Source organism: Gossypium raimondii, chromosome 7 (assembly GCF_025698545.1).
Source record: "Gossypium raimondii isolate GPD5lz chromosome 7, ASM2569854v1, whole genome shotgun sequence".
Classification (NCBI taxonomy): Eukaryota; Viridiplantae; Streptophyta; class Magnoliopsida; order Malvales; family Malvaceae; genus Gossypium; species Gossypium raimondii.
Window position 1 is genome coordinate 31,846,446 of NC_068571.1, and position 11,271 is coordinate 31,857,716.

At 32.3% G+C, this 11,271-nt stretch overlaps 1 protein-coding gene across 2 annotated transcripts; it reads right to left on the bottom strand.

The window, feature by feature from the left end:
* LOC105795800 (uncharacterized) lies at positions 1 to 5,413 on the bottom strand. Of its 2 annotated transcripts, none has more exons than XM_012625459.2 (8): positions 5,063 to 5,413; positions 3,444 to 4,714; positions 3,264 to 3,354; positions 2,937 to 3,094; positions 2,798 to 2,849; positions 2,021 to 2,100; positions 1,787 to 1,880; positions 1 to 1,446 (listed from the first exon to the last, which is right to left on the bottom strand). In XM_012625459.2, exons 2-8 carry the CDS (start codon positions 4,623 to 4,625, stop codon positions 842 to 844), a joined length of 2,262 nt encoding a protein of 753 aa, XP_012480913.1. In that variant the 5' UTR covers positions 4,626 to 4,714; positions 5,063 to 5,413; the 3' UTR covers positions 1 to 841. The 2 variants fall into 2 exon arrangements, with proteins under 2 accessions (XP_012480913.1, XP_012480917.1); XM_012625463.2 differs by having other exon boundaries at positions 1,099 to 1,446; positions 1,803 to 1,880.
* Between the last annotated feature and the right edge of the window lie 5,858 nt (positions 5,414 to 11,271).

Sequence of the window (11,271 nt, forward strand, 5' to 3'; positions counted from 1 at the left end):
TTTGAAAGTAGATTTCTCGTTCAAATTTAACTCAATTAACTGTAATTTCTTTTCTTTCACTACACTTGCAATGCTACATCAGATCCTCTCAATGCCCTATAATCAACCCTTGCAAATTAGGTAATAAAAAATTTTAAATACAAAGCTTATATGAATAAGATTTACCATGCACCATAACAACCCATTTGTTTACACCAAGTCCACCGTGTCATGGCACTGCAACAACTTTACCAACCAGTCAATTTGATAATGACCCCTACCACTTAAAGACAATGCAAAGCAGCCGCCAGAATGGTCCAAATTTCTGTTAATGCACCACCACGGCCCTTCAATTATTCACCCAAGTCCCACTAGTTCTGTTCAGAAGTAACTCCTGTCCACCAGTTTCACCTTTTCTCCTCCGGAAATGATCCCACCAAACCAATCTCAATATACAATACTTGAAATGGGACTCCTTGGCATGACCCTGTCAATCGGATTTTCACTTCAACAAATCAAAGAATATGTGATCCATTTTAATTCAACCGCCCATATCCTGACATCCGGCTGTGCTCAAGTACAGGAATAGAATGTTGATTATAACTTTGATTTGAGTCCACTGTAACAAACCTGTCAACTTTGGTTGGGCTGCTAAGCAAATATTGCCTTGACATCAGATACAGTGCTCAACACCAGATCCTGATATCACCGTGGATGTAACGCCAATCCAATCATCCGCAAATGGGGAATCAACCAAGCACCAATCAGTTTTAACCCAGATCCGGACGAGAAAAGCTTCAATATGAGTGGCGTAATTCTTTGTCAAAATCAAACAGAAAAACTTCAAAGTCATCTCCATAAGTTAACGCTGGACAGGTAATCCATAATTTTGGAATGATCTGATTCGTCCATCATAGCCACCTGTTACAATTACAAGGCCCCATGCATGAGAAGAACCAAGAGCACTCTGGCAAGATGTCTTCAGCAACTTGTACTGAGATTTACACATTGCAGAAGATACAACAAAGGAGTCCGGATGCGGGAGCTTTTCCTCTGGCCAGGTTGCAGTACCCTTGAGCAACGACTCGGAAAAAAATCCATGGCCCAGCGAGAAACGTTCAGAAGAAGAGAAGGGCAATTTGTGTTGAGAGCTATCACCCAACTCAGATTGCAACACCCCAGTATTCTCATTACACCATCTACTAGACAAATCTTTGGGTGATGGTGAAGTTCCCGACATATTTGGGAAAATAGAGTTTCTACATGTTATCCCACACCAAGGTATCGCAACTGATGCATTATTTGAGAAAAAACGTTCACAAGACCGATTCTTCTTTGAGTGGGACACTGGCCCATCCTGGTTAATATAGTTCCACACATAGACATTAGAATCCTCACTTGCTGAAACAATCCGCATTCCATCTGAGGTGAATACCGCAGATATCTGGCTCCCTGCATTGTGCAGACCTGTATATAGAGAAGGCAACTCAAGAGTGATAATAGAGTCATCTTGATTAGAGTTTAAAGCATATTGTATGGTGTTAAGATTAACCGTAAAGTATAATGTGAGTGAAGTAGGCTTTTATTCTACCCTTTCCAAAAGGTTGTTACCAAGGCAAGTTACAAAGTGAACCAAAACAACCAAATTTTGCCTAACAAATTTCCTCAAATTGGGATGACCGGAAAATAGAACTCTAGTTTCATTTTTTTTTCCGCATCATCCATTCTTTGTTCTTCATGAAACTACCACATTGGCAACTAACTTTGGATCTAACATACAATTAAATCAGGCAAAAAAACTACCTACCTCGAAATTTGCATACCATGTCAATACCATTGAGGATTCGAACTTGTGAATCAGCAGAACTGACCATCAATATATCAGGGTCCCCAGGAGAAAACTACAAAATAATTCCTCTGTTAACTTTTGAATGATTGGAAGCTTGCTTGAGGGCATAGATATTTTACAAAATAATTCCTCAGTTAACTTTTGAATGATTGGAAGCTTGCTTGAGGGCATAGATATTTTACAAAATAATACCTGAAGTCCAGTTATTCTACTGCATGGTGGCTTCTTCTTACTCTGTATGCATATTCGAACATTAAGTTGCAGACAGTTATCTGGTTAACATAAACAGATCAGTTAGTATTCTCAAAACAAGTTAACCTTCAGAAAGACATCTATTGAAGGTTTGGTACAGAACATTTGGAGTTTCGACATAAATAATCTAAATCACCTCTTGAAACTACCATGTTACTAATCATAAGAAAAATTATGTTCAGATCATATAAATTTCAAACCGCAAACATGAAAGAATAAGGTTCATCTGAAAAGCCAGAAAAGGAATTTGACAAGGCAAGTCCCCCAAGATTGCCCTTCAAGTTTCAAAAGTAAAATCCATTTTATAAATTAACAAATGTTGTGATTCATTTTTAGCAGAGGGTTATTTCATTCATCAAAAGTAAAACTAAGTTCCATTAAGAAAGGGCAAAATTTTTTTTCCTTCCTTCCTTCTTAAGTCTCAGTGGCCATCTAAACTTGTAACGTTTCTAGAAAAGATAGATTGTATGACACGAAAGGATACACATCAAAGTTTTCAAGTTCTTACAGGCAAGCAATATTTTTTATGTATATCCTCACATTTCAATGTATTGAAAATAGTCAAATTTAAGAAGAACATGACAGTCCAATCAACTGCTAATCAAAGAGTAAAAGTTGCCAGATCCTAGAATAGCATGAACAAGATGTTGAAAAATATAAACAACTCTTCAAGAGGAAAAAAAAAAAAAAAAAAAGACCAGCAAAACAAAGAAAAACCTGATGCATCATAAAAGTGGCAATCGCCATTCATTGAGCCAACAACTGCACCCTGTAGTGAGAAAAAATAAAAAATAATGAACTGAAAATCCTAGAACCTGATTGCTAAATAAAATGGTTAAGAAAAGCTTCATCAAACCTTTCCATTGGGACGATAACACACAGCTGTAACAATATCTGTCAAGTCAGTCCAATCAACAACTTGACGACCAGGAATTGCCCAGATACGCACTTTCCCATCTAAGGAACCACTTATGAAGTAATCATCATCCACTGGATTAAACTGAACGCATGTTACTGTACCACAGAGCAATAAGATTATATAACAATTACAATGTCACAAATCAAAATCCCAAAGGTTTGCTCACCTTAATAGACATTTCTATAACAAAAATGGGGTATAATAAAACTCAAGCATTTCTATAACAAAATTAAGGTAATATAAGCATGGATTGAAATTCATTACCATAATTATTGTGAGAAAATACTTTTAGGCATTCTTCATATCCGACTTGCCACAATCGTACTGTCTTGTCAACAGAGGATGATAGAATATGCTGCAATACATAAACCTCAATTACAAATCCAAAATCATGCTAGCAAATAATAATAGCAAGTTGTTTCAAACTTCAAAGAAAATAGTAACCTTATTCTTTGACCATGAGAGGTCCAGGACCTCACCACAATGCCCACGGAACTCATGGATAGGTTTATCCAAAAGTTGAAAAACTTTCTGAGGGAAAATGACACAGATTGAATCCGAATTTTTCTTCAGACTTGTCAATCTTTCTTTTTTCTCTTTGTTTGCATGAAGAGGAACTAACTCAGAAAAGCTATTTACTTGGAAGTAGACATATGAAGGATTGGCATCATGAATGTCAGAATTCCCTGATCTTTCAGACTCCATAATTTGCCACACACGCACAACACCATCTCCGCCCGCACTTGCTAGATACTGACCATCAGCGCTAAATTTCATAGTTGAGATTGCCCCCTTATGGGCTTGGATATCTTGTCTCATGTAAAGAGCTGAGAACTCCTTCGACCGCTTCTTGTAAGATCTAACTCGAACCATTTGAATCCTAGCCTCAGCATTTGGACAACAATCACTGGATATCATACGAGCAGCTTCAACCTGCCTATCAACAATGCAAGCAACAGCACCTAATCGCCTAAGCCATCCTCTTTTACCCTGCTTTCTTTGTGGCCCTAAATCAGAAAGTTCTTTGACTTCCCGGCGCATAGCTTGTTGAATTAGAGGGGATAAGCCAAGCTTCCTTTCAAACTCGTCAATGGTAAGCAAATTATTGGAACCAACTTCCCGCAATCCCTTCAACATACCATCCTGACTAAGTTCATCCACAATGAACTCTGTCCCATCATCCAAATTCTTAATCCTACAGACAAAATTATCATCAAACGCCCCATCTAACAACTCCCTGACATCATTTGACCAACAAGACATGGAAGACTGACTTGATGAAAAATCATCATCAAAAGTTGATGATCCTAAGACCGCTCCACTCTCCTCCATAATTCTATCAGTCTCCACTTCAATTTCATCGCAACACATGTTCGAGGGGCTTTCCCTAGCAGTCTGATCTACATTTAAATCCATCCATTTTAGAAATTTACTACGCCGTTCACGAATGCTACTGAGGTTTTTAATCCAAACTTCAAATCCAAAATTAGCTGGCATAGAATTAGTGGATGCAACAAGCTCGGAATCAGAGTTGTCGGGGCAATCGGATCCTAGATCAGATACAGAAGTGATGTCCTCACGGGTGTCAAAAAATTGATCTTCTTCTTCACTTAAACTCCCCATCATTAAGTCACCAATTCAACCCATGAAAAACTCACCCTCCAACCAAAAAAAATAGTCTTCTCACAAAAACCCTAGGCAATGTTCTAAATTCCCTACAAGTATAAATGGGACACAGAACATTATAATCCAAAAACAGAAAACAATATATATATATATTTAGAAAATCGTTATAAAACTATTATAAAATTAATATACCCAAAAGCCCAGATCCCAATTAAAACCTTAATACCATAAGATAATACAATCAAATCTAAAAACAGTCATTAACAAACAGATCAGTGCAAAGTGAAATAAAGCAATTGAGAGCATACATTAATATAGTAGTCAATAAAAAAAAACACTATGAAAGAATAGATAAACAAGATAAGTATCGTTTTTTCTCTTCGGCTTTTATAAAAAAAAAAAAGTGATCGAGTGGGAAAATGGGTTTGGCATGGCACCTGGGGTTTTTGATGAAAAGTCCGCCAAACCCAAGATAACGCTTAATCATATCTCAGCAACAGCAGCTTGACACCTTCCACTCCCACCATGGGGATTTCCAGTTCCTTCCTTGGCTTTTTTCAATGGAGACAACCGAGAGTAGTGTGCTTTTAAAATAAAAATTAAAAAAATACACAAAATGAAAGGTAGTTAAAGTACAAAAAGTAGGAAAAGAGAAAATCTCGAGAGAAGTGAAAACGGATGGACTATGGCCCGATTCTCGAGGTTTTGGAGACGCGAGCTGTGTTGCCTTGCCTTTGGTGGGCTGCCCCCTCCTGCCCCTACGAGTATTTCTACTGCTCCTCCTCATTACCGCCATTTGCCTTTTTCACTCTTTTAATCATTATTTTATATAAAAACAAACCCATATTAAAAATTTTAATTAAAAAAAAATCTGATTTGATTTCTTTTAATATTTATATTAAACTGATTACATCTTCTGATTTTCTTAAAATTTTACTTTTTATTTTCCTACTTAAATTATAATTATTTCAAAAGTATTTAAAAAACAGAAATCTCGGTTGTACAGTGCATGGGTTAAACATACACGTGTGGCACGTTTTGCATTGCAACAATTAAAAATGGTCAGTTCATTTAACCAAACATATGTCTGGTTTTTTAAGCAATTAATGAGTTCATTGAAGCCTATTCCTAAAGCATATGTCTGGTATTGATAATAAAATCTAAACACACATCAAAGCATATAATTTAAATTTCAATTAACAACTATTGACGATATAATGGCTGTTGTTTATGCTTTGGATGTTCTTCCCTTTCATCTGTCAAGTGTTGCTTTTTCCTTTTCCGGCATCCGTTGTTTGCCGGAGTTCCTACCGTTTGGGAGTTTCAAAGGCTGTTGGTGTCTTCACACCAATGTTTCTCTGATGGTTGTTCGGAATGTATTATCTCACTTGAGGGTTTTATCTCCTACATTATTATAAGGAGAGTTTCACTGGATTCATGGAGTGTCTGTAGTACTTCAGTTCATAAAGACATGACCTGCAAATTCACAAGAGAAATGTTAGTATTATTAGAAATATTAATTATGCATTTGTGCCTGCGGAGATCGAACTTAGTTGATAGTTCGATCTCTTACATGAGTACTTTTCATAACTAAATATTTAATAATATTGACACTTTTTTATTCGGCTATCGATCAAGACGCTCCCTCAAGTAAAAAAAATTAAATAATTGAAATAAACTTCATGAGAAAATTTATTACAAATTATTTTTAAAAGTTTTTTATTATCTATTTTATTTTAATGATTATTTAACTTGAAATCTCATCCTACAACATTTAGAGTGTAAAGAATTATGGAAGGAAAGCAAGTTGATCTATATTGAGAAATTCAATCAAGAATGCCATCAAAATTATGACGACAAGTGTTTAAAGTGCACGAAAAAGCATAAACTATTAAGATGAACAAAAAAAAAAAAAAAAACGGTCGAAGTATGTAAAGAGGGTGGAAGTAATGTAATGATATTTTGCTGTTTCAAACTTTGTATTTAGCATAAGAAAACTAATTAACGTTTGAAAATAAATTTTCATTAAAATTGGGGAAAGTTTCAGTTAAAAGTAGCATTATATGTGCTACTCTACCTCACTTTTATCATGCTTTTATGCAAATTTAATCTTTTATATACACTAAAGAAAGGTAATTGTTATACATTAGTGGTCATCAACTCAAGTGATCCAAATCACCAATCCACGACTGAAATAAGTCCCACTAAAAGATTAGGTGCAAGACAAACCGTGAGAGGACAATAAGGTGAGTTCGCATATACTCAAGGAGCTCGCAGATTCAATTCGCCATAGTCTCAATTCGCATATATCCGAGGAGCGTGCAGTCATCCAGACATATGTCCAGCAGGTACGGAGTCCACTCAGAACGTCGATCCCAAAAATAGAAAGGATCGCGTGCTCCGTAAACACATATCCAGCAGGCTTGGAGTTCGCAAAAAATATCAGTACCATGGACAGAAAATGTCACAACTAGAGACAATGGAGTCAAGACAAAATAGTGAGACCTTAGTAGTGGGGTCTTATCATGAACTGTAGTAGAATTTATAACATCATGTATAAATACTCGAATACTCCCATAAATAACACAAGAAAAAATATTACTCAACAATAATCATGATGATATAGCATAGTTTTTACGCTGCAAACACATCACAATTAATATTCAATTCTTTTTAATTAAATTCATTATAGTATATTCCTTTTTTTTTTTTAAAACCTTCCATGCCTTTTTATATAAAAATTAATGTTTTCACAACCATTGCTATATTCCTTTTAAAATAATCCATAAAAACAATATTATTTATCATAATGCATAAATTAAACTATTAATATATTAAAATCTTACATAAATTTCCATGTTAAATTAGATTAAATATGTAAAATAATAAGATGTTTTGATGTAATTTTACAAACTTTCCGGTTTAAGGTGAGTTTTAAGTATGCCATATGTCAACGATGAAGTATTAACATGTATGCAAAATTTTAAAATTAAATAATGTGTTCCCTAAATTTGCAATCAATAATGAATTAACCGTTTGGTGAATTACAAGAATAAGGTAAAGCACGAACAACAAACACAATTAATGCGATTCAAACTCAGGCCACACCTGAAGTGATGAACACCCTAACCATCACATGGGATTCATGGCAATTTAATATTTAATTATATGCATTTATAATATTTATAATATGTCATATATGAATTATAAAAAAAATAAAACGCTTTTATAATTTGATTTTAAATTAAGTTATAATTAGGTTTATATATATAATAAAAAGCCACTTTCTAAACCCTTTATTTTAAATCAAATTCCAAAATAAAAACCACCAAAATTCGGAAAATAAAATTTTATATCATTTTTTAATTACAATGTTTTTTTAAATTAAATAAATAAATAAATAAAATATATATAAGTTATTTTATAATATTCTCACTTATTCTTTCTAGCCTTCATAGCAACCTTCCTTCTTCTCTTGTCTTTATTTGACTCTCCGTCTGTTTAGGTAAACTGATTTTTTTTGCTCCATCATCTTCTCCTCCTTATTTCCTCCATCACTTTTTATCTTCTTATTTTTTTTCATTCATGGAGATAGAAAATGATTACCTTTCTTATTGTCCTTATCTTCATTCCTTTCCTATATATATATAAAATACTCAAAATTGATTATATTTTCAATTTTTTATAGTGCCAAGCATACCACTAGTTTTTTTTTAAGCTTAATGATAAATTTGGCCACTAACGTTTATATGTTTTGTCAAAATGACCGGAATTATGTTTTTGAGCCTTTTTTAGCCATCAACTTTTGTTCTTTTTTTCAATTTGGTTTTTCTAAATAATGTAATGAATAAATTCAAAGTTTCAATTTTTCTTTTCTTTTAAAAGGTTTTAATATTTCATATGTTTGTTTACTAATAAGTTTTTCAACTGAATTATTTTTTAGATAATTACGTCTATTTTTTAAATTAAGAGTTTTTTAATTTAATGTATTACTTATTTTATTATTTTCCACATGTAATCATCTTATTGAGTTATCTAAGTAATAAGTTATATCTCATTAAAATATTCCATATATGAAATTCCTCATCATCCCCATTTAACTTTTTAATTGTACTTTCATTAAATTTGTTAGAAAAGCAGATTAAAAAAAGAACAAACATTGATGACAACAAAAGACTCAAAATTACAATTAGGGCCATTTTAATAAAACATACAAACATTAAGGACCAAATTTATCATTAAACTTTTTTTTAATCAAAACCTATTTTCGTCAAACAATGTAGTTTAAGTGTGTGTTCGAATAATTTGAGACTTATATATTCTTTAGCGTATGGTTGAAGTCAAAGTCTACTTCATTTTTCATGGCATAAAAGCTTTCAAACAAAACCAAAGAAGTTGTATCTTATTCCATTAACAGACAGAAAAAGACTATTTCAGGACTTATGCATTGGCAATTGGTTTGAATAGTTGTGAGGATTTAAGATAGTCTTGGATTCATAATGTGGCAAGACAGAATTGTACGGCCGGGCAAGGCATGCAATTTTGACTAAGTTCAATTCAATGTAAGTAAAAACACAGCCTAGCTGTGAGTGTGACCAAAATATAGGCTGGAAGTTTTGCGTATCACTTTTCGACACTCATCAGATAAGTCGGTTGTATGTTTTGTCCATCCTTACATTTATGAATATATATTCATTTATGTCGATTCGTTTACATATAAAATGTTTTACGAAAAATATTTTTTTATATTTTTCTGTGTTTATTTAATAAAAAACAGTTCTGTAAATAAAAATTACTTATAAATTAATGAAAATAAATCTTTTTTCCTGTAAAATGACTTACTCTTTTAAAAGACTTAAGATAATTTTTGAAAAAATTCCTCTATAAGTAATTTTATTATATAAAATTTACTTAAATCAAGCTTAATATTAATATATTAATAATAAATTTTATTTTTATTATTAAAATATTTAAAATATTTTATTTTTCAATATGATTAAGCATACATATTTAATTATTTATATTTAGTCATATAATAAATTATTTAATATTTCAATTTTATTATAATAATAAATTTTAAATAATAATTTTAAATAATATTCTTCATATATTATTGAAAATATTTAATATTAATATTTTAATAATAAATATTTATTGCAATTATAAATATATTAATAATAAATGTTTTGTAGTATAAAAGTTAAAATGTGTCATAAGTCTATGTACTCTTCACAAATTTGTAATTTAGTCTTTGTACTTTTATTTTTAAGAATTTAGTCTCTTTACTTTTCGATTTGAAAATCAAGTCCAATTGTTAACATTGTTAAATTTTTTGTCAATTTTGTCGATGTCACACTTTTAAATAAAAAATACTCACTTGGCAATCGTGTAACTAAAAATGACGTTGTAATAAACCTAAATTTAACAAAATGCTTTTAATATATGCAAAAAAATGTAAAATATAAATTCTGAGATATAAAATAAACTCAATTAAATAATGAAAAGATAAGAAAATCTCAAATGCATGTTTGGTTCATTGAAAACAATTTTTATGAAATATTTTTAAGGAATTTGTTAAACAATAGAAAATATTTGACACAGATTCATCTAAACACCGAAAAATATTAAATTTTCCGGAAAGTAAGTTATTTTCAAAAATCATTTTCCGAAATCATTTTCAATGAAACAAACTAACCCTTAGCCTATTCGAATTCATAATTATTTTTTTGAATAGTATTGTTTTTAAAATTTGAATATGATTTATTTTTTATTACATTTAACATTTATATATATTTTATTTCTTATATATGTAAAATGTTCATACCATCTCAAATATTTACAAATATATATATATATATATATATGTATATATATTTAAGAAATTTGAAAAGCAAGGGTAAGATAACGTGCTAGTGTCACGGGCCGCAGTTCAAAGCCCGTGACCATTGCACCAAAAGCATCCAATGGAGGTCTATTGCTCAGATGGGAATCATTTGGCCAACGAGAACTAGCCCGATTCAAAGAGCTATTAGAGAAGCCTGTCAGTTTGAAGCCTGGTTGGCCCGATAATGAAGAGATGGCAACTTAGGCTGATATGGTAACTAATCTTAGAAGATAGAGCGAATCATATCTTGTAAAGATTAGATTAGATTTGATATGGCATATCTTGTAAATCCCTAAAATAAAGGGATATGGTTAATCTCGCCCGTCGATGTAAATGTATCTTGACCGTCGGTTTTGGGGGAGCTCACCTATAAATAGAAAGCCTCTCCTTCAGTTGTACTCACTCCATTCATTGTTTCATTATTCTTTGTGAATAAGAGAATAGAGAGCATTTACTCAAACACTTTACGAACGTTCTTTCTGTTTTTCTTTGTTGTTCTTCTTTTGGCATAAATCACTTCCGCTATTCAATTTGGTGCCTTGGAGGAGTTCTTAAGGAATCCTCACTTGAGTTAAAGCTGACTTAGGCGAGTTTGGACGAACGGATCGCATAAGGCCGTACGGATCGTAAGAGAAAACTCTAGCCCCGTGACAAGTGGTATTAGAGTAAGGTTTGAACCAAGTAATATCTAAGTTGTTGGTTCAAAGGCACCATTGGGATGTCAAGAGAAGAGTTCAAACAAAGGTGGGTGAGGAAGTCTTT